Source organism: Chiloscyllium plagiosum, chromosome 28, assembly GCF_004010195.1.
Source record: "Chiloscyllium plagiosum isolate BGI_BamShark_2017 chromosome 28, ASM401019v2, whole genome shotgun sequence".
Classification (NCBI taxonomy): domain Eukaryota; kingdom Metazoa; phylum Chordata; class Chondrichthyes; order Orectolobiformes; family Hemiscylliidae; genus Chiloscyllium; species Chiloscyllium plagiosum.
In genome coordinates this window covers 43,521,178-43,545,930 of record NC_057737.1, presented here as the reverse complement: position 1 = coordinate 43,545,930, position 24,753 = coordinate 43,521,178, and the positions used below count along the sequence as shown (strand labels likewise).

General features: G+C 42.2%; 1 protein-coding gene across 8 annotated transcripts in view; it reads left to right on the top strand.

Moving 5' to 3' along the window:
* The window catches only part of srrm3 (serine/arginine repetitive matrix 3), a 772,181-nt gene that overhangs the window by 701,618 nt on the left and 45,810 nt on the right, over positions 1–24,753 (top strand). For all 8 annotated transcript variants that reach the window (XM_043718790.1, XM_043718791.1, XM_043718787.1 and 5 more), the window contains 4 exons: positions 1,467–1,502; positions 7,895–7,945; positions 13,344–13,451; positions 22,466–22,715. In XM_043718790.1, the coding sequence (XP_043574725.1) occupies positions 1,467–1,502; positions 7,895–7,945; positions 13,344–13,451; positions 22,466–22,715 (445 nt within the window). The remainder of the gene's footprint in view (positions 1–1,466; positions 1,503–7,894; positions 7,946–13,343; positions 13,452–22,465; positions 22,716–24,753) is intronic.

The following is a 24,753-nucleotide window of genomic DNA, read 5'->3' as shown; positions in this document are numbered from 1 at the left end:
CTCTGCATTCATCTGTTACAATATTATAACACTCAGTGCTATGATGGCCTCTGATACGATGCATATAGCTTCATCTCTGAGAGAAGGTAGTGTTCATCAAACTTAGTTGGATGACTCTCACCCTGCCATTCCCTCTCCCTTTTCCTGCAAGCATTCTCCTAAGTGTTCTCTTTTAATGAGTGAGATCTATGAGGGATGGCCTCTCCCTTTAAAGTTTAGACCAAGAACTGCAAGGTTCTGAAGCTCATCAATACTGTGTCCCATGAGTCAGTCTCCTGGTAGTTCAAAGCACTTTGAGTCAGTCAATGTAGCCAAATACAAGTCATCAACTTTTACTGGGCTGCAGCAGACAGATAAAGCAGAGAGGCAAACTCAACTGTTGAATTTTACTTAAAGTGTATACAAATGGGCAAGCAATTTTCTAGAAGGTAAAGTGGAGGGCAGCAGGAAGAGGGGATGACTTAGGCATAGTTCATTGATGGACTGTACAGAGCAGTTGCCAACAAGCTACAATGGATATATAATGAGGAACCTACACAGAAGAAAATAGCATACCCATGAGCAACAGGGCAGCTAAACATATAGGTAAGATTATGGGTGAGTTTTCCATTTTGTTCCCTTCCTGCTCTGATTTAATCACTTATAGTTTTCCTGCCACTGGGACTCTGATCCATAGACACAAGCTCAACTAGTTTGAAACATTTTTTTTAATCAATCATATTTGGTGCCAGCAGTTTCTTGGCATTATTGACTTAATCTTGAAAATAGGACTTAACTTAATTTGAAAATGTTCCCAAATATTGAGTGTTCATGAGATGTAGATATATTGAAACTAGGAACACACCACTGGATGATATGAGACCCAACCTGCCACTGCAGCACTACTGACTTCATCTCTGTCTCAGCCAAGAAACCAAGATATTGACCCTGATCTAATTGAGACCTGCCATGTTCCCTGCTCTTACACACCCCAGGGAAGTTTGCCCTATCTCTTTGAATTGGAAGACAGATAAAATAATAAAGAAATATGGATGCAAGTGTTATAGTTTGAAAAACTTTTAATTGGAATGTCATCTAATTATTGTAAAAACATTTCAACAGTTGAATCCCAATATCTTGAAATTGGGGCCTGCATCCTGTCTGATAGCCTTTTAATATTCTACTGAAGCCTTCTGAATAGACTTTTTCCATCATTAAATACACATCTGAGAGAAAATTACATTTGTGTTTCTAGTGCATGGCAGCTTCTAAGGCAGTAGAAGGAGATCTTGAGAAATAGCTAAATGTTGCATTCTAATGATCAGAAACTGGTTATAAAGAAAATGTTTTTTCTTATTTGAAATGAACCACTCATTGAAATACTCTGCAAGTTCCTATTGAAGATAGTTCGTTGAGGTATTATTGTGCATTATGCCAGAGATAGCATCAATTGAAACCTGTATTTACTGACTTCTCATCCTGTTCAGGTCTGATTCAGGCTCCAGAAAAAAGAGGAGGCATAGGTAAGCACAGAAAACCATCCGATACGGTTGTAAAACATCCATATCAATGTTCATTGCTAATGCTCACTCATCCAACCATTCCATTCACAAGGATCATATTTTAATCTGCAGTGAAAGATGAAAATCAAATTTCAGTGTTCCAAAAGTTGCTGCCTCTTCCTAAATCTGAAACTCTACTCTTGGCTGGTGAGATAATGTCCAGATAATGTCCAGAGACTTCTTTATTACTGAAATTCATTGAACTTTCAATCACCAATGAGTCCATTTCAGCATACAGGAAAATTAAGTGGCAGGAAAGGTAGACATCATCTTCCAAACGTGAAAGCTGTAAATTTGCAATCAATAGCCAAACGTCTATTCAATAACCAGAATGATTGATGATATCATTTCTGAAGATATATTAAAATTTGTGCACTGGGATTGGTTATTTATCTGTTGCATGTGAATGACTCACTTCTCTCCTTAGACTGAAAGCAACTTGGGTGAACTGCATAAAGTAATCTGACTGTATTTTCAGTTAGAATGAGCTCGAGGAGTATGGGACTGTACTGCTCATTGCTTTTCGAATTGAGATTTAAATCAGTTATAATTCCATTGACATATTCAAATATGATATTACAGTTACGAGAACATTGTCAGGATTTTAATAATTCTTAAGTACTATAAAAAAGTACAATAATTGATCTAAATTTTGCCCAGAGGTACAGTTAAAAGCAACAATGCAGGCCCCTATCAAATTTGACTGAACCAAAAGAATATTCTAATTAGGTGAGGTAATGTTATGCTTGTTTTTTAAAATTCTTTACTAATAACTTGCATTTATAGAGTGCCTTTAGCATAGTGAGTATGTTAAGGTGCCTCATGGGACTACAAAGAGAGAAAAAAATGACATAGGAGGTATTAGAGAAGGAGATCAAAAGATTCACTAACTCCAACCCTCAGTCCGGTCCCAATCTGGTGCCTCACCACACCCAACAACCATTTTCACACAACATTCAGATACCTTAGTTTTAATCTTTGGAAAGATATCCCTAAACTTCTCTGAATACCTCTCAATCTCACTCTGCCTTCAATAGATGTCTTCAATACCTTTCCCTCAATTCTAGCCTTCAACTAATCTAATTGTTCCCTTCCTAGCCTGGCACACCATTTCATTTTGCCTACTTGTGAAAAGCTTTTGGACTTTATTTATACAGGTGTAACGTCTCAAATTCAACTGTCCAAACACCAGAGAGTCAGAAAAACAAACATTTTTATAATGTACAGCACATCAGTTTTAGTTAAGTAAAATAAAAAAAGTCAAAAAGTGTGGTGCTGGAAAAGCACGGCTGATCAGTCAACATCCAAGGAGCAGAAGAGTCGATGTTTCGAGCATAAGCTCTTTATCAGGAATGTGGGGGGGCCGTAGGGATCTGAGAGATAAATGGGAGGTGGGTGGGGCTGGGGGTAGGTAACTGGGAATGCGATAGGTAGAAGAGGCTCTTGGGGTTGGTGGGTAGGAGGGGTGCAGTGAGAGAGAGACTCACCGCAATCCTTGTGGATGGAGGAGAACTTCTCCAAGGTGGGCATCCTTGGAAGAGGCTTTGCAGTAAGGTTATAATCAACTGGGAGAAAGTGAGGAAGGACTGCAGATGCTGGAAATCAAAGTCAAAAAGTATGGTATTGGAAAAGCACAGCAGGTAAGACTCCTCGGATGCTGCCTGATCGGCTGCGCTTTTCCAGCACCGCACGTTTTGACTCTGATCTCCAGCATCTGCAGTCCTCACTTTCTCCCTAAAATAAAACAAACCTATCTGGATAATTCAGCTAGGCGCTGCATTAACACGATGCAGCTCCAGACTAGTTAACACCTGCTTCACTTGCTGGCTAGTTTATTTCCGCATTGCAAGTGGCCCTTGACCCCATCTGACCAAGCTTGCCAAAAATCCAGCATGATCCAAAATCCAGTAGTCCTTTGTTCTAAAGTTGCTGGTTTTGAGACCCTCTATATGTATTGTCCATTCTGTAAATGAGCATTGGTTTTGTATCATGGATACTTGGTGCAATAATCATATTTATGTTGCATTGATAGCTAGGCCTAAAACTCAATTCCTCAGCATTATTAAGAAAGTTTTATATCACGGTACTGTAGGTACTAGTGAATGGACAAGAGGCATTCATCTAAAGATGAAGAAGCACAGGACTTAGCAACAGAAATGGGCCATTTGGGACTGCACCACCATTCAGTAAGCTCATCTCTTTGTGGACTCAGTCCCATTTTCCTGTCTGTCCCCATAAACCTTGATGCCCTTCTCAATCAAAATTATATCCACTCTGCCCTGAATGAATTGAGTGACACAAGCTCCACTGCCTGCTGGGAAACAGAACTGCACTGACTATGACCGTCTGAGAGAAAAATAAATTATTGACATTTTATCTCTTTACGCAGAAAAATGAACAGTTTTCATACATAGTCACTTCATCGAGTTCAGTCAAGAAATGAACTGAGGCCTCTGAGTAACTCTGAGGCCACTCTTGGTCCATAAAACTTTTCCAAGATGCTTTTAGGACCTAGATAGTGAAAAGTCACATGACACCAGGTTATAGTCCAAGTTTGTTTGAGATCACAAGGTTTTGGAGCAACACTCTTTCTTCAGGTGTAGTGAAAAAGGGCACACCAACACAGAATTCATAGGCAGAGAGATCAAAGGATCATACAATTGGTGTAAGTGCAATGAACAATCCTAATAAACAAACAAAGTTGATGGAGAATTCTATTAGAAAGGAAAAGAGAAAATGCTGGAAAATCTCAGCAGGTTTGGCAGCATCTGTAAGGAGAGAAAAGACCTGACGTTTCGAGTCTAACTGACCCTTTGTCAAAGCTAAAAAAAGGGAGAAATAGAGAGGTGTTTATACTGGGCTGAGAGAAGGTGAGTCATGACTCCAGAAGCAAAGGTAGCAATAAAGAGGTGATAATGACAGTGAGATTACAGGGAGATTAGGAGCTGTGAATGACCAAGGCTGAAGTCAGGGCTATGTGACAAAATATGTGGGGTATGGCGGGGGTGGGGAAAGGGTGAAGCAGAGGCAAAATGGGAAACGGGAGAAGGGTAGCAAAGGAGGCCGAGGAGTGACAAAAGATGATGAGAGAGTGGGAGTGTTAGGTGTGATGGAGGAGTGGACAAGGTTGTCACAAAAGGTAAGATCTACCTTTCTCCCCTGTTTTCCATTTTGCCTCTACTTCACCCTTCCCCGCCCGGCCTCCCATCCCCTATCCCCCATCCCCCACATATTTTGTCACATAGCACTGACTTCAGCCTTTGTCACTCACAGATCCTAATCTCCCTGTAATCTCACTGTCATTATCACCTCTTTATTGCTACCTTTGCTTCTGGAGCCATGACTCACCTTCTCTCAGCCTGGTATAAATACCTCCCTATTTCTCCCTTTTTTTACCTTTGATAAAGGGTCAGTTAGACTCGAAATGTCAGCTTTTTTCTCTCCTTACAGATGCTGCCACACCTGCTGAGATTTTCCAGCATTTTCTCTTGGTTTCAGATTCTAGCATCCACAGTAATTTGCTTTTATCTATTAGAAAGGAGATGCAAGTTTCGAATGAATAAGATGCAAATTCAGGATCTGTTACAAGTCTAATTCTGCCCTGAGAAAATGAAAGGTTTTATCAGTGTCTGCCTAACTTTCCAAACTTCAATCAGGCAGAGATACAAAAGGCGACATCTCACATCAGACATTGAATTGTAGGTGCATATACACAGGATCTGCTCTGATGAGGAGGAATGAGATGGACACCTGAAGGGACCCTCATAAAAACGGGACACAATGCTCAACATCACCAATCACCAGTTCCAATGTGCCACAGGGAAAAATCGCAGCAACCTCCTCAGAAGGCACAGAACACGACAGAGAGGACCCTTCATCATCCAGTAGTTCCCAGGAACAGACAGACTATGCCATGTTTTTTGTGGCCTTCAACACATTATCAATGGCAACAAGCATCTTGCCAAGATCTTTCCTACACCTCTACTTCTCGCCTTCAAATAACTGCCAAACCTTAAATGGACCATTGTTCGCAGCAAACTACCCAGCCTTTAGGACAACATTGACACCGCACAACCCTGCCACAGCAACCACTGTAAGACCTATCAGGTCATCAACATGGATACAATCCTCACATACACAGCAGATACTCATGCGACTCAGCCAATGTTGTCATTCTCATACACCCAGGCAAGGCATGGAGGTGTAGTGGACAGCGAAGAGGGTTACCTCAGATTACAACAGGATCCTGATCAGATGGGCCAATGGGCCGAGAAGTGGCAGATGGAGTTTAATTCAGATAAGTGTGAGGTGCTGCATTTTGGGAAAACAAATCTTAGCAGGACTTATACATTTAATGGTAAGGTCCTAGGGAGTGTTGCTGAACAAAGAGACCTTGGAGTGCATGTTCATAGCCCCTTGAATGTGGAGTCGCAGGTAGATAGGATAGTGTAGAAGGCGTTTGGTATACTTTCCTTTATTGGTCAGAGTACAGGAGTTGGGAGGTCATGTTGCAGCTATACAGGACATTGGTTAGGCCACTGTTGGAATATTGCGTGCAATTCTGGTCTCCTTCCTATCGGAAAGATGAGTCCAGAACTAGAGGGCATAGGTTTAGGGTGAGAGGGGAAAGATATAAAAGAGACCTAAGGGGCAACTTTTTCACGCAGAGGGTGGTACGTGTATGGAATGAGCTGCCAGAGGATGTGCTGGAGGCTGGTACAATTGCAACATTTAAGAGGCATTTGGATGGGTATATGAATAGGAAGGGTTTGGAGGGATATTCGCCGGGTGCTGGCAGGTAGGACTAGATTAGGTTGGGATATCTGGTCGGCATGGACGGGTTGGACCAAAGGGTCTGTTTCCATGCTGTACATCCCTATGACCTATGACTCTATATTGGCGAGACAATGCAGACATACAAAGACAATTGCCAGACAAGAATACCAGTTTTCTCCCAGTCGGGGAACACTTCAGCAGTCAAGGACATTCAGCCTCTGTTCTTCGAGTTAGCATCCTTCAAGGTGGACTTCAAGATACACATCAATGCAGAATCACCAAGCACACCACACTGTTCTGTAACTGTAAAATCTTCCTCACTGTTTTGATAGCATCACCTTGATAAATTGTTATCTCTCTCTCTCTCTCTCTCTCACACACACTCACTCACTCACTCACTCACTCACACTGTCTCTCTCTCTCAATCGCACACGCTCTCTCACACACACTTTCTCTGACACACACACACATTCACACATGCACCCCGACACACACTCTCTCGCTCATACTCACACACCCCTGCACACATGCACTCTCACACACATGCTCTTTCACACATATATACTCTGTCTCAAGCACCCGCGCACACACAAGCACATTTATGTCTAAAATCTATGGGGTGAATCATTTCATCCAAGATGTTTGTTTATTTGCAGGAACATTCTATTTTGTTCAAAAAACACACAATTTGTAGTTACCGTCAGTCAGGGTGGCATTTTATAAATTCCTGCTTTTGGGATAGAACTTGGCGACAGATTCTGAATAAGGTTTCACACCTACAATTCAGTGTCTGACTGACCTGAGTTGTCACTTCTGTATCTCTGCCTGATTGAAATTTGGAAAGTAGACAGACACTAATAAAATCTTTAATTATCTCAGGGCAGTGACTCGGAACAAATTCTAAATTTGCATTTTAATCAATCTAAACTTTCATCTCCTTTCCAACAGATTTCTCCTTCAGCCATTTTAGGTTTGTTCACTCCAATTGCACTAATTGTATGATCCTTTGATCCCTTTGCTTATAAACTCTGTGTCAGTGTGCCCCCATTCACTGCACCTGATGAAAGAGTGTTGCTCCAAAAGCTTGTGATTTCAAATAAACTTGTTGGACTATAACCTGGTGTGGTGTGATTTTTGACTTTGTCCACCCCAGTCCAACACCAGCACCACTACATCAGAACCTTCACAGTGTATAAATTTTATACTGCCACAATTACAGTTTCTGCTGCAAACCTCTGTATACATTATAGTGAGTAGCTACAAATGCAATAAGGTTGGTGAGAAACAGTAGGAAGTGTTCAACTATGCAAATGGTCCATTGGATTGATTATCCTTCTCTGAGCTAGAAATATTTGGTGCTAACATTTAAAATGAATTATGCAAAATATTCTATTTTCCAAAGCTACCATTCTCAACTCTGATGAGCACAAACATTATTTTTTTAAAAATGAACTTTACCAGAAGAAATCCACCTGCTGAAAGGTTTGTGCACTGACATCAGAGGCAGCAGGTTTGTGGCTGTGACGTTCTGGGGAAACTTGGTATTGTTCCCTAATTTGCATTAATTTGTCTTGTAGGTCTACAACTCCTAAAAGCAAACGCAGAGACAGAAACAAACAAAGAAAGCGGTAGGTTGAATTATTTAATAATCAGCTTTGTTACCTTTTATTCTTTGTTTTGGTGTTAATGGAATTAATTAAAAACTTTCAGTCAATGCATGTTCATCCAAACACAAGAATCTTATATGATGAAGAATATAAATTGGTCAATTTGGAAACGTCATATGACAATGCTTTAATGTGAGCAACAGAATTCAACACCAGTTAGATCCAGGGACTGAATTCACCTTCAATCTTCTGAAACGCATGCCATCACATTCCTGTTGCTACCTGGAGAAGGGTCTGCTTTTCCACTTACTTGTGTTTTCTCTCCATAATGTGTTTTTATGCTCCTTTTTAATCTTTCATTTCAAGCTCAGTTTCTATCAATAACTTTTTTATTTTACACAAATCTTTGGTGAATCAGTTACACCTACAATCTGGAGGGTGGTGTTAGAGAGGCACAGTTCTGTGAGAACATCCCACTTAGTACCAGTCTTGCTCCTGATTTCTACTTTGGCATCTGTACTAGTACTGGTGTTGCAGCCATGATTTGGAGATGCCGGTGTTGGACTGCGGTGTACAAAGTTAAAAATCACACAACACCAGGTTATAATCCAACAGGTTAAATCTGTTGGACTATGACCTGGTGTTGTGTGATTTTTAACTGTGTTGCAGCAAGCAGTGTGAAGATGATTGTGCAAGTGAGAGAATCGAAGTAACGTGGATTAATGTGGTTTCACAACAGAGACAGTATATAAACATCGGACAATCCAAACAGGTCTTGTGAGACAGTGATAGTCTCCCTACTTCTGGATCAGAAGGTCTGGTTTCAAATCCCATCTGCCTTGGAGATATGTCATAGCATGTCCAAACAGATTGATTAAAAGTAGCATTATCAATGGAGACCAAACATAGTCACATGTAACCTATTGAAGGGTGTTGGCAATCAGTCAGCTGCTGTTTCATTTAAAATTGGAGACAATGAAAATTGCAGATGCTGGAATCCAAATGAAACAAGCCAGAGGCTGGAAGAACACAGCAAGCCAGGCAGCATCAGAAAGTGCTAAAGTCAATGTTTCAAGTTTAACCCTTCTTTGGGATTGGAGGTGGGGGTAGAGGGAGCTGCAGATAAAGTGGGATGGGGGGAGGTGGTTTAGATGGGGAGAGAGGCAGAATGGTGAGGAATACAGTTGGTGGGTAGAACCTGGTTGGTCGTTAGTTGATGAATCCGGTTGGTAGCTGGAAGAAGGAGTTGGTGGGCGAAATGGAAGGGAGGAGGAGGGACTGCAAAGGGGGTCGGGAGCTGGGAAGGGAGGTTATTTGAAATTGAAGAACTCAAGTGTTGAGTCCTCCAGGCTGTAGGCTGCCCAGGTGGAAGATGAGTTGTTGTTCCTCCAATTTGCAGTTTGATTCACTGTGGCAATGGAGGAGGCCAAGGTTGGTCTTGTCGGAAAGGGTGTGGAAAGGGGAATTAAGACTGAGAGGTCAGGTCAGCCCCGCGGGCCTGGCTGAGATGCTCGGTAAAATGTGCCCTTACTTTACATTTGATCTCACCGATGTAGGGAAGACCATATTGGGAGCACTGGATACAGTAAACTAGGTTGAATTAGAGGCAGGTGAACCTCTGTCTCATCTGGAAGGACTGTTTGGGGCCCTGGATGGAGGTGAAGGGGCTGGTGTGTCGGCAGGTTTTCATCTTTTACAGTTACATAGAAGCTACTGGGGCAGTGAGTGGACGGNGGAATGGAGGAGGTGCAGTGGAGGGCTGTCTGAATGACACAGCAGGGAGAAAAGCATTATTCATTCCAAATGTCTGCCTTTTTCTGATTGCCATTGGGAGAAACCAACATGAATCAGTCTGATACCCTGAGAAGCAGTACAGAGCATGTGTTTTATACACAGGTGAGAAACTCCATTTCTAACCTCACTTAGATGCATGTGCTGACATATCACGAGGAAAAAGAATTGGCTATCTCAGCCCCCAGGGCTTGCAACATTATTCAAACTGCTCGTTATCACTTCCACACCATTTTCCTTCCTTTGTCCCAGAAACTTTGATACTCGTACATGGCAAAACTCCAACAGTGTCAACTGTACTAACATTCACAGCCTGATGGATGACACCCTTCCAATTTTCTGCTTTCCTTTCTATAAATAAATAAATCTTGATAAAATATATCTTAAGTTCAATTTCCTGGTAAGGCGTTCCATCCATACTTAAAATAGAAGAGAGTTCAGAAAGTGAGCTTTTGTCCCAAAAAGAGAGAGTCCATGGAAAATAAGAAGATGGTGTTTGAATTGAATAGGGATTTTGTATTGGTCTTCACTTTGTAAGTCTATAATTGTTACTATTTTTCAATGCTGCATATGGAGGCCATTTGACCCATCATGTCTGCACTGGCTCTCTGTGCGTTCTGACTTTGTGCAAATTTCCTGCCTTTTCTCCATAGCCCTGTAAATTGTTTCTATTTAAACAACCAGCCAATGTTTTCTTGAATGTCTCAGTTAAACTCTCCTCCACCATTTCTCCAGGCAGTGTATTCCATAACGTAACTGCTTGTTGTGTGAAAAAAATTCCCGTCTCCCTGCATTTGCTTCTTTTACAAAACATTTTAAAACTATGCTCTTGAATACTCAATCTTTTTCCGAGTGAAAACAGCTTTTACCAAACAGCTTCTGTCTACTCTTTGCAGACTCCTCATGATTTTGAAAACTTCTATCAAATTTCCTCCCCAAAGAAAGCAGTCCCAACCTCTCTAATTTTTCCTCATACTGAAGTTTCTCATCCATGGAACCATTCTTGTAAACCTCTTCTGTACTGTCTCCAATGCATTCCCAACCTTGCTACAGTGTATGTGCAGTATTGTACATGATGCTCCAGTTGAGGTCGAACCATTCTCTTAAATAGGTTCCTCATAATCTCCCTTCTCTTGAAGTCCATGCCCCTGTTAATCAAGCCAATAGAAAACGGCATGCTTTTCTAACAGCTCTCTCTGCCTCTCCTCTCACCTTTACTCATTTATGCCCATGACTCGCTACTCCTGTACACCCTTTAGAATACTACGTTGTATTTTATACTGCCTCCCGGTGTTCTTTGTATCAAAGTATACCACCTCTCACTTTCTGCGTTGAACTTCATCTGCAACCCATCTGCCCAGTCTACCAACTTGTTAATGTCTTTTTGAAGTTCTACAATGTCCCCTTCCTAGTTTAGAGTTCTCCCAAGTTTTGTGTTATCCCAAATTATCCCCTACACACCAAGAGTTTGATTATTTCTATATATCAAGGAAAGCAAGGGTCCCAAGACCAACTCCTGGGGAACTCTGTTACAAACCATTCTTTGCCTGGAAAAGACTATTTCTCTCAGTTTTCCATCACTCAGCCAGTTTTGTATCCATATTTCTGTTATCTCTTTTAATCAAGAACCATCACTTTCTTCACCAGTGGCACAATATTGAAACCATTTTGGAAGTCCATGTATGGAACATCAAGAGCCATTCCCTCACTAAACCTTTGTTGCCTTCAAACATTCATCAATTAGTCAGACACAATGTTCCCTTAATAAATCCATAACAACTTCCAAATTAACCCACATTCTTTCTAATGTGACTATTTATTCTATCCCAAATAATTGTTGTACACCAGTGAAATTAAACTGACAGTGAAATCTGTAAATTCTGGACCTACCTTTACAACCATTTTTTAGCAAGTTGTAATGTTTGCATGGTTAGTAAGTTTGTGGATGTCACCAAATTTGGCGGTATAGTGGACAGTGAAGAAGGGTATCTAAGAGTACAACAGGATCTCGATCAGTTGAGCCAGTGGGCTGAAGAGTGGCAGGTAGAGTTTAATTCAGCTAACTGTGTGGTGTTGCATTTTAGTGAGACAAACCAGGGCAGGATTTAAACAGTTAATGTTTGGGCCCTGGGTTGGGTTGAGCAGAGAGACCGAGGGGTTCAGGTGCATAGTTCCTTGGAAGTGGCGTCACTAGTAGACAAGGTGGTGAAGGAGGCCCTTGGCCTCATTTGCATTTATTGGTCGGACCATTGAGTATAGGAGTTAGGCGTCATGTTGTGGCTATTCAGGACATCCACCTCCTGATGCTGCCTGGCTTGCTGTGTTCTTCTAACGTCTTGCTTGTCCACCCAGGATATTAGGGAGGCCACTTTTGGAGTACTGCAAACAGTTCTGGTCACCCTGAAGGATCTTATTTATTGGAAAGGATACAGAAAAGATTCATAAGGATGCCGCTGGAACTGGAGGGTTTGAATTAAAAGGAGATACTGGATAGGTTGTGATTTTTTTCACTGAAGCATTGGAGGTTGAGGGGCGAAAGTAGGGTTCTAAAATCATGAGGGGCATATATAAGCTGAATAGCAAAGGTCTTTTCTCTTGGGTATGATAATTCAAATCTAGAGGGCATACTTTTAAAGTGAGAGGGGAAAATTTTAAGAGACCTGAGGGAAACTTTTTCACACTGAGGGTGTTGCATGTATGGAATGAACTGCCAGAGGAAGCGGTAGAGGTGGGTACAATTACAACATTTAAAAGACATTTGGACAGGTACTTGAATAGGAAATATTCAGAGGGATGTGGGCCAAATGCAGGCAAATGGAACAACTTTAGTTTGGGAAAAGTGGTCAGCATGAATAAGTTGCACTGAAGGGTTTGTTTCCATACTGTATGATTCTGACTCTATGATGGAGAGCGACATCAAAGATTATTGTGGAAAATAGAAGCTGTTGATATGAGGAGGCAGCATATTATCATGGCTTGAAGATTGGCTGGCTAACAGTAAACAGAGGAGTCATGAATGAGTTAATATTCTATTTGGCAAGATATCCAACTTCTTTGTTTGATAGTCCAGCAATCCGTTCAATTTATGTGTCAAAGGGATCAGTGCTGGGGCTTCAAAGTTTGACAATTTATAGAAATGCTGTAGATGAGCAGACCAAAGATATGATTGGAAAATTTGCTGGTGACTCAAAGATAGACAGGAAAATAAGTTGTGAAGATGATCTCAGGTGGTTATAAAGGGATAAAGATGGGTTAAGTAAATGGGCAAAATTCTGGCAAATAAAGTATATTATGGGAAAATACGAAATTGCCCATTTTGGCAGAAAAAATATAAAATGTTCATAGGGACTTGACAAACATGGAAGCCAATTTACACAATAATATGAAGAATCTTTGATGATATTTCTGGTGATCTTTATAATGGTGAATCACATTTTGATATTATGAATAAGAATTGTGCCACCCAATAAAATAATAGAACAGACTTTGATTTGCTGAATAGCCTATTCCTGTTTTATATCATTAACAGTCTCTTATTATCCTGAATCCCCTTTGTTGATTCCACTGTCATGGAAGAATTTTGTTTTGTAATGATCGACACCTCATACATTACTCCTTTCCTAAATAGATCACCCAGTGAATCACCACCACGGAAGTCACACAAAGGACGGAGTTGCTGCAGCTCTCGTAGCATCTCTGCATCTTCAGTACACAGTTCCTCCAAATCTCTGAGCAGGTTAGTGTATTTCATTCTGCTGCAATGCTGAATTGTTCAGGTGCAGTCTGTTTCCTCATTTTTCCGCACTATCCATTCCTTATTCATAGGTGGATATAACAAAACATTGTAAACAAATTTTTAAAACCAAAAGTTTGTCAAGATAGTATTTAAAACAATCATTTGTCTAGCCGCAGACTGCCTATAATAGCTTCCTGATCTTTAGCTCACTCAAAGGAAATTGCTGTCCAGTCCATTATTTATTGCCTATCCCCAACTAGCCTGAAGAAGGAATTGGTAAGCCATCTACTTGAATCCCTTCCTTTTTTTTAGGTTACAGGGACACACACAATGCTGTTAGGAAGGGAGTTCACATGACTTTAACTTTTGGCAAGACTATTCCACTATAACGTCCTGTGTCTATATTTAGAATAGGAATTTCCCCATAAATATTTTGTATAGGATTTGCATTCTATTGCGACACATCCTCCTTTACATCTCCTAAACCTTCATTAACAAATAGGTCAGAGCTAGTGTCCTACCCCCTGAGCCAGGAAGTCAGGGTTCAAGTCCCATTAGTTCAAGCTCCAGAGATGTGCAATAACATCACTGAACACGCTGATGAGCAAGTATCAGCCAATTTTCCTCCCATCTCTACCTCCAAAATTGCTACAGTGTTTGTTATTTATTATATGATATCTTGGTGTTGTATAAAATTACTTCAAAACAGACATTACATTGTGCCAGCATGCACTTGTCCAAGTCTATCTATTGTAAGTGAATAATGACATTATAATATTGCGGTATTTTGTAACAATAACAATAAAAAGTATAGATTTCAAAATAGGACTGAATTCTGAGGACTCAAATGTAGGTGTGCATCTTGGTTCAATTATTCGAGAGAAAGTGAGGACTGCACATGCTGGAGATCAGAGCTGAAAATGTGTTGCTGGAAAAGCGCAGCAGGTCAGGCAGCATCCAAGGAACAGGAGAATCAACGTTTCGGGCATAAGTCTGAAGAAGGGCTTATGCCTGAAACGTCGATTCTCCTGTTCCTTGGATGCTGCCTGACCTGCTGCGCTTTTCCAGCAACACATTTTCAGCTTGGTTCAATTATTACCCCTTATCTGACCTTGCTTCATCTGAAGACTGCAGTTGGAGTTGATCCGTGTGTGCAATACTATATTAAACTGCCTTGCTGAAACTCTCATCTCCTGTAAATGTCACACTTTCTTCAATTCCTGTAATTTTGTTGTTAATGCAAGTGTTGATATAATAGGGGATATCCTCCTTGTATTGTGTCCTATACCATGGGAAATATGTTCACTTTTAATTAACAAAAAGGTTTGTTGGAACAACATACAGTGGGCTTAATTTCATCAAGCAAAGGAAAAGTATCAAAGAACACTGAAAGGCAGGAAGTGCCAGGGAACCCAAGTTCAAAATCTTAAAATTAGAAGCATATTATGGTTGGTGTCTGAGGCTGAGGTTGTATTTTCTTCTGTTCAGGTTGTACCTTCACTGCATCAAACTTTAAGCACAGAACCAGAACCTTACTTTCCATTCCAATGCAACAGTTTGGGTGAATGGAATAAAGGGATTAGTAAAAGGAATATTAAGGGGATTAGTAAGAGGATCAAGGTTATGGGGAGAAGGCAGAAGAATAGGGTTGAGAAACATTTCAATTATAATTGAATGGCAAATCAGACTCAATGGGCTGAATGGCCTAATTCTGTTCCAATATCTAATGGTCTTAAAATCTAATTTAGAAAAAAAAAAGACCAAAAGCAAAATAATGCAAATATACTCAAATTATATTAGTCTGGATTTGCAGAATTTGAAACAGTGAACTGTTAACATTCCCCATCATTATCCCTCTGAATATGATCACAAGTCCATGATTTAAGCAAGCGAAGATTAATTTGGATATCCTGAAGTTTCAGTCTGCCATTCAATGTTCTGCCAGGGGCTGCATTGTGCACTCCTCATTATCCAATCCCTCAGCATAATCACCAAGAGCTGGCAATCATGAAGGCCATTGATTTGGTGAGAATTTCTCCCTTTCCACTCTCATATTTTACCAATAGAAGTCCTATAAAGCTGTAATCTTTGTTCAGTAAGGTGTAATTGGATGTTTCATGACAAAGTGAATACTAACCACTGCTAAACTGGGGAGGCAGTGGCTGAGAGGTATAATCTAGAAACTCAGCTGACTTTTTGGGTACGCAGGTTAGAATCCTGCCACGGCAGATGCTGGAATTTGAATTCATTTAAAAATCTGGACTTAAGAATTCATTGAAACCATCTACATGAAACCATTATCAATTATCAGAAAAACGCACATAGCTCACTAATATAAGAAGGAAATCTCCCATCCTTACCTACTTTAGATTCCAGACCCACAACAATGACTCTCATCTGCCCTCTGAAATGGCCCAGCAAGCCACTCAGTTGTGATCAATGGCTATGAAGTCTCAACAAAGAAATGAAGCCAGTCACACCAGTGGACATCCGCCTAGGCACCAGAAAAGACCACAGCAGAAACAGCCCTGTTGACCTTGCAAGGTCCTCCTTCATAACATCTGGGGACTAGTGCTCACACAGGGGGAGTTGTCTCACAGAGTAATCCCTAAAGTTGTCCAGGAATGTCCTGTACACAAAAGGTAGGACAAATCCAACCCAGCCCCATTGGTCTACTCTTGATCATCAGTAGAGTGACGGAAGGAGTCATTAACAGTGCTATCAAGCAGCACCTGCTCAGTAATGTCCTGCTCAGTGATGCCCAGTTTGGGTTCCGCCAGGGTCACTCAGCTCCTGATGTTATGACGGTGGTTCAGCTATGGACAAAAGACAGAATTCTCGAGGTGAGATGAGAGTGACAGCACTTGACAGCAAGGCTGCATTCAACCGTGTGCTATAAAGGAGCCCGAGCAAACTGGAAGATCTATCACGTTCCCAGTTACCTTCTCCCCAGCCCCACCCCCCTCCCATTTATCTCGCAGCTCCCTTGGCCCACAAACCTCATTCCTAATGAAGGGCTAATGCCCGAAACGTCGATTCTCCTACTCCTCGGATGCTGCCTGACCAGCTGTGCTTTTCCAGTGCCACACTCTTCGACTAGCAAAACTGGAGTCAGTGGGAACTGGGAACAACCTCTCTGATTGTTAGCACCATACCTCGCACATATGAAGATGTTGGAGGTCAGTTATCTCAGCTCCAGGACATCTCTGCAGGCATTCCTCAGGGTAGTGCCCTCAGCCCAGCCATCTTCAGCTGCTTCATCAATGACCTTCCCTCCATCTTAAGGTCAGAAGTGAGGATGTTTGCCAATGATTGCACAATGTTCAGCACCATTTGCAACTTCTCAGATACTGAAGCAGTCCATGTTCAAATGCAAAAAGATATGGAGAATATTCAGGTTTGAGCTGACAAGTGACTAGTAAGAGTCACACCACACAAATGCCAGGCTATGACCATCACCAACAAGAGCCAATCTAACCACTGCCCCTTGACATTCAAAGGTGTTACCATCATTGAATCCCAAACTATCAACATCCTTGGGCTGCCATTGACCAGAAACATGATGACTCTCCACAAAAACATAGTGGCTACAAGAGCCGGTCAGAAGCTGGGAATACTTCTGCGAGTTACTCACCCCCTGACACCCCAAAAACTATCCACCATCTACAAGGCACAAGTCAGGTGTGTGATGGAATACTCCCCACTTCCCCGGATGGGTGCAGCTCCAACAATATTCAAGAAGCCTCTCACAATCCAGGTCAAAACAACCCGCTTGATTGGCACCACATCGACAAGCATTTCATCTCTTCCACCACTGATGCTCAGACGCAGCAGTGTGGAAAACCAAGATGCAATGCAAAAATTCACCAAAGATCCTTAGCACCTTCTAAATTCATGATCACTTTCATCTAGAAGAACAAGTGCAGCAGATACATGGGAACACCACCACATACAAGTTCCTCTCTCAATGCTCATCATTCTGATGTGGAAACCTATGACCATTCCTTCACTGTCACTGGGTCAAAATCCTGGAATTCCCTCCCTAAGGGCAATATGTGTTAACCTTCAGTATATGGACTGCAGCAGTTCAAGAAGGCAGCTCACAGCCACCTTCTCAAGGGAAACTAGGGATGGACATTAAATGCTGGCCCAGCCAGTGACACCCACATCCCTCAAGAAAATGTTTAAAAATGAATTAGCCCTGAGAAGTAGAATGTTGTTAAGGTAGTTGGTTAGCTCGCCAAGCTGCTGGGTTATCGTGCAGACATTTCATAGGTAACAGCATCAGTGCAACTTATCACAAAGCATTGTTTTTCTGTCCCACTTGGTTTTTATATTGGTCCAGTTGTTGTGGTGAGTGTCACTTCCTAGTCTTCTCTGCAGCAGTTTGTAGACCAGGTCTATCTCTATGTATCTGTTAATGGCCTTTTTGGTTGAAGACCAGGCTTCCAGGAACTCTCTTGCATGTCTCTGGTTAGCCTGTCTTAGGGTAGTAACTGTGTTATAGTTGAATTGATGGCCCCCTTGGTCTATGTGTACGGAGATAAGGAAGAGTGGATCGTGTCATTTAGTAGCTAGTTGCTATTCTGTTTGTCCAATGTAGTGCTTGTTCCAGTTGTTGCAAAGGATTTTGTATACCACATTGGTCCTGCGTACTGTGGTATGGGATTCTTAGTCCTGATAAGTAGCAGGTGTTGTGTGGCTGTTGGTTGGCGTGCCACCATAATACCCAGTGTTGTAACAGATGTGTTCTTCACATAGGGTAGGGTGGTCAGTGTGTTGATTGGGACAGTGTCTGTCATCGGCAGACAAAGCTGATGGGGTATTCATTATTAACAAAGACTTTGTGTAAGTGTTCTTCTTAGTCTTTGCGCAGTTCTGGTGTGTTGCAGTGTACCACTGCTCCTTTGAATAGTGTCCTGACACGGGTCCATTTGTGGATGTTGGTGTGGTTGCTATAGTAATTGAGGATCTGGTCCGTGTGAGTGGGTTTCCTGTATTCTTTGGTTGTAAATCCTCCGTTGGTCACCTGTTCCACCATAGCACCTAGGAATGAGAGTTGGTTGTTGTTCTCTTCCTCCCTGGTAAACCTGATAGTAGTGAGTATATTGTTGATGAGATGGTGTGTTTCTTTCAGTATTTCTTTCAGTCTAGTACATTTGGTGATGACGAATGTGTCACCCACGTATCATATCCATAGTTTTTATTGGATCAGGGAAGGGCTGTGTTTTCAAGTCTGTGCATGACTGTTTCTGCTATTAATCCTGAGATGGGAGAGCCCATTGGTGTGCCATTGACTTGTTGGTATATCTGGCCGTTGAAGACAAAGTGGGTGGCCATCAACAGACACATAGAAATAGACCTGGTGTACAAACCGCTGCAGAGAAGACCTGGAAGTGACACTCACCACAACAGACCGGACCCATGTAAAAACCAAACGGGACAGAACAACAGCACTTCCTGGAAATCGCAGTGATGATGTTACCCAGTATAGTAACGAAACATCTGCAGATAATCCAGCAACTCAGTGAGTTCAGCAACTACCTCATCCACAACCCAAGCTACAGATCTTCATGAACACTTTAAAGAATGTTGTTAAATTTCTCCATTATGATTAATTCCTAGAATTTGTAAGCAATTTTTTTATGGGTTAATCTTTGATGAATGTCTATTTAACTGGCAGAATCTTGTTGGGGCCTCTTGAATGAATAAAAATAAATTCCAGTCTTTTGTCCAATAGCAAAACACACCACCTCATCAACAGTACACTTACCACTATCAGGTTTACCAGGGAGGAAAAGAACAACAACCAACTCCCATTCCTAGATGTCCAACAGCAAAATAATTTTGCTGTAACTTTCAGGTGGTGGATCTGTTAGGTTTTCCTATGTATGTGCTGCCTATCTTCTTTTACATAGTAGAAGGTTTGGAAGGTACAATTGAGGAGTCTTGGTGAGTTACTGCAGTGCACCTTGTGTATGATGTACATTGCTGTCACTGTGCGTCAGTGGTGAAGGAAGTAAATGTTCAGGGAGGTGGTTGGAACATTGATCAAGTAGTGCTTTGTTATTGTTAAGTGTCTTGAATGTTGTTTGGAGCAGTGCTCCTCCTGGCAATTGTGGAGTATTCCATCAATGTGATGGAAGATTTGAACCTTGTAGATGGTGGGCGAGCTTTAAGGAGTCAGGAGATGAACTCATTGCTGCAGAATTCTCAGTGGCTGACCTGTTGCTGTCACTATCTCTAAGTCAAATAGACCTTATTTGTGTCAGCTTGTGGGGCAAGAATTTTTAGCCGAACCCCATTGGTAGAATTTGGATGGGCTCCTATCTTACACCCAATTTGACCTTCAGTTCAAGTCAGGGAAGCATAAAGACTAAGGCAAGAAGACTTGAAAATAGAACATAGAACAGTACAGCACAGTACAGGCCCTTTGGCCCTCGATGTTGTGACAGCCTTTTATCCTACTCTAAGATCAGACTAACCTACATACTCTTCATTGTACTCCCTTCCATGTGCCTATCCAAGAGTTGCTTAAATATCCCTAATGTCTCTGACTCTATTACCACTGCCGGCAGTGCATTCCATGCACCCACCACTCCCTGGGTAAAGTACCTATCTCTGACATCTCCCCGAAACCTTCCTCCAATTACCTTAAAATTGTGCCCCATCGTGATAGACATTTCTGCCTTGGGATGAAAGTCTCTGGCTATCCACTCTATCTCTGCTTTTCAACATCTTGAATACTCTATCCAGTCACCTCTCATCCTTCATCTCTTCAACAAGAAAAGCTCTAGCTCCCTCAAACTTTCTTCATAAGACATGTCCTCCAGTCCAAGCAGCATCCTGGTAAATCTCCTCTGCACTCTCTCTGAAGCTTCCATATCTTTCCTATAATGAGGCAACCAGAACTGAACACGATATTCCAAGTATGGTCTAACCAGGACTCTGCAGAACTGCAGCATAACCTCGCAGCTCTTAAACTAAATCCCCCAGCTGATGAAAGCCAACACACTATATGCCTTCTTAACAACCCTATCAACCTGGCAAAGTGGCAACTTTGAGGGATCTATGAATGTGGCCTCAAGATCCCACTGTTCCTCCACACTGCCAAGAATCCTGCCTTTAACCCTGTATTCTGCATTCAAATTCGACCTTCCAAAGTGAATGACTTCACATTTTTCCAGGTTGAACGCCATCTGCCACTTCTCAGTCCAGTTCTGCATCCTGTCAATGTCTCGATGCAACTTCCAACAGCCCTCCACACTATCCACAACTCCAGCAACCTTTATGTCATCGGCAAACTTTCTAACCCACCCTTCCACTTCCTCCTCCAAGTCATTTATAAAAATCACAAAGAGCAGAGGTCCCAGAACAGACCCCTGCAAAACACCACTGGTCACCGAGCTCCACGCTGAATACTTTCCATCTACCACCCACCGCTGTTTTCTATGGGCCAGCCAATTCTGTATCCAGACAGCCAAGCTTCCCTGTATCCCATACCTCCTTACTTTCTGAATGAGCCTACCATGGGGAACCTTAGCAAACGCCTTGCTAAAATCCATGTATACCACATCCACTTCATCAATGTGTTTTGTCACATCCTCAAAGAATTCAATAAATCTTGTGATACATGACTTTCCCCTCATAAAGCTATGTTGACTGTCTCTAATCAAACTATTGTTTTCCAAGTAATCATAAACCCTGTCTCAGAATCTTCTCCAATAATTTGCCCAACACTGGCATAAGACTGACTGGTCTGTAATTCCCGGATTATCCCTATTCCCTTTCTTGAACAAGAGAATAATATTTGTTAACCTCCAATCATCTAACACTACTGCAGGGAACAGTGAGGATGCAAAGATCATTGCCAAAGGCACAGCAATCTCTTCCCTCGCTTCCTCTAATAAGCTAGGGTATATCCTGTCTGAGATGAAAATGTGTTGCTGGAAAAGCGCAGCAGGTCAGGCAGCATCCAAGGAACAGGAGAATCGACATTTCAGGCATAAGCCCTTCTTCAGGAATGAGGAAAGTGTGTCCAGCAGGCTAAGATAAAAGGTAGGGAGGAGGGACTTGGGGGAAGGGCGTTGGAATTGTGATAGGTGGAGGGAGGTCAAGGTGAGGGTGATAGGCCGGAATGGGGTGAGGGCGGAGAGGTCAGGAAGAAGATTGCAGGTTAAGAAGGCGGTGCTGAGTTCGAGGGATTTGACTGAGACAAGGTGGGGGGAGGGGAAATGTGTCCCAGAGGTGTTCTCTGAAACGTTCCGCAAGTATATCCTGTCTGATCTAGGGGATATATCTATCCTTATGTTTTTGAATTTTTCAGCACATCCTCCTTCCTATCATCAATCTGTTCTAATGTATCTGTCCTCAGAAACGTGAAGGTCCCACTCAGCAGTCAGTACTGAAGCAAACTACTCATTAAGGATCTTCTCTACCTCATGCGACTCCAGGCACAAGTTCCCTCCACAATCCCTGATTGGCTCTACCCTCACTCTGGCCATCCTCTTATTCCTCACATAAGTGTATAACGTCTTAGAGTTTTCCTTAATCCCGCTCACTAAAGCTTTTTCATGCCCCTTTCTAGCTCTCCTAAATCCACTCATCAGTTCATTCCTGGCTACCTTGTAACCCTCTAGAGCCCTGTCTGATCTTTGCCTCTTCAACCTTAAGTAATCTTCCTTCTTCCTCTTGACTTGATGTTCCACCGTCTTTCCAAGGGGTTCAGGTTCAGCTCACCCCCAAAGAAAATTAATTGTCTGTAATGACATTCATGGTTTCTTCAGTTCTGCTCTCTATGGCTCAAATGGTTTCACATAAAGAAGATAATTGATGCCATTTTGAAACTGCAATTTAAACAGCCCAGTGGTGAGACACTGCAAAAACATCACTGAAAATCACAAGTCGACGTGAATTGAATTCATTGACTAAAGTGGTCGCGGTTGATTTGCTGGAAGCGGACCTGTTGGTCCCACCTAACCAAAGTCACTGATTATTTTTTCTGATTTTCCCAGCTGCCACAGCCCACCGTCTGAGCGCAGAACATCATACAACAAGAACAAGCAGAGTGCTGTGCCCAGGCAGAGCCCCAGGAACGATACTAATGGGCGGAAGCTATGTTGTGCTCGATCCAGTCCCAATCAATCCCCGCTGCGAGCCCGGCACAAAAGATCAGTGACTCCCAGGCAGAACGGGCACAAGGGAGCTTCGTGGAATGGCAGGCACAGTCCAAGGCACAGGCATCCTCCAGACAGATCACAGGATGTACGTAATCTTTTCCTTCCCTTCTCTGCTTTATCTCTCCCTCTTTCTTTTGCTTTCTCTCTCTCTCTTTTTCTTGGTCTCTCTGGGAGCTGTGAAGTCAGTTTCTGCTCAGAATCTTGTGTGTGCTCTCCATTGTCCACCATTGTTTTCGATTTCTCATTTCCATCTGAGCTGCATTGTGCAATCATTAAATACCAATAATTACTTGTAGCAATAAAGCACTCGAGAACCCAAATTCCAAAAGGCTGTAATTTCGCAGAGAATGTGTAGAGCTCCCTTCACTCCCTACAAATAGCATTCACTATTCTGGAAAGTGTAGACTGAACTGGAGATGAATTCAACGGAGTATAATTTGAAGACTCTTATAAAGTAGAGATATAGAGAGAGCTAAAGTGAATTCTAAAGTAGACCTAGTCAGAAAAATTCGATTTTTTTACTAAACATGAGAAGTGACATTTTGCATCTTTTGGCATTTGTGAAATAAGTAATTCGGGATTGTTCTTTGGGAGGGAAGGTTAAGGGGAAAATCAATAGTGATCTTCAAAATTCTGAAGGGTTTTGATGGAGTAAATGAGAAAGGATTCTTTCCACTGACAAAGCACAAGTACCAGGGGAGAGACTAGGATAAGAAACAATCCACAGCAGGAATTGTTATTCTCTGGAGTGTGCGCTCAATAGGGATTTGGAAGTAGGTTAAAAAAAAGTGCAAAACGAGATTTCGATAAATGCTCTTGCAGTCTTGAAAATGAAAAAAAACTTTGTAGGCTGAGGGTAAAGCATAACAGCAGTGGAACGTATTAGATAGTTCTTCCAAAATGTCATCTGGGTAAAATGATGGTCTAAATGGCCTCCTCTATCATTCTATGGAGCAGACATTTTTTGTCATGAGCTGCCAACTGGTTTTGCAACAGCGGCTCAACAGAGAGCATTCTGTCCTCGCACCCTAATAAACAACAGTCTTCTCTGGGGAAATGCAGAAGTCTGGCTTGGCAGCCTTTCCCAATAACATTACATCTACACTAATGCATTATGCAACACCTATTTGCCTCATTTCAGTGCAAGGGAGGAAAGGGTCACATGGTCTAGTGCTTCATGTAATCCATCGTTCATTTACTGTGAAGCAAAATACAAGAGAAACCATCTGAAGGCACATGATAGTGAATGAAGGGAGTATCCAGGGGCTACAGCCAGTCAGATAGAAATCACTAATTTTATTGGTAATTCCTCATCTGCCACCATTTTCAATGTACTGATGTATGCCTAAAAAAAAAGTTGTGAAATGGTATTCTGTACCAAATGTATTTCAATAACTGGAACGGCAGACAGATATATTATTTCCCTGGGTACATGACAGATAATACTTTATTTGATGGAACATGAGGTGGTATTTAAAATGCTCATGGCATAAGATATGGATCATTCCCCTGATGCTACTGGTGTTTGAGACGTATACAGACCTCAGTTGTCATCAAAAAGTGGGACCTGGAAAAGCACTGCAGGTCAGGCAGCATCCGAGGAGCAAGAGAGTCGACATTTTGGGCAGAAGCCCTTCATCAGGAATGTGGGGGCATGGGAAAAAGGGGACTGAGAGATAAATAGGAGGGGGGTGGAGCTGGGGGAAGGTAGCTTGGAAGACTACAGGTGGATCAGTTAGGGGGTGATGGTGATAAGTCGAAGTGGAGGATGGAGCGGATAGGTGGGAAGGAAGATGGACATGTGGGATAGTTCAAGAGGGCAGTGCAGAGTTGGGTGGTTGGATCTAAGATGAGGTGGGGTCAGGGGAGCTGATGAAACTGGTGAAATCGATGTTGATGCCTTCCATCCTGACCTCAGATTCACCTGGACCATCTCAGACACCTCCCTCCCCTTCCTGGACCTCTCCATCTCCATTTCCAGCGACCAACTCAATACATATATCTACTCCAAACCCACTGACTCCCACAGCTATCTGGACTATACCTCCTCCCAAACCCCTCCTGTAAAACGCTATCCCTTACTCCCAATTCCTCCGCCTCCACCATATCTGCTCCCAAGAGGA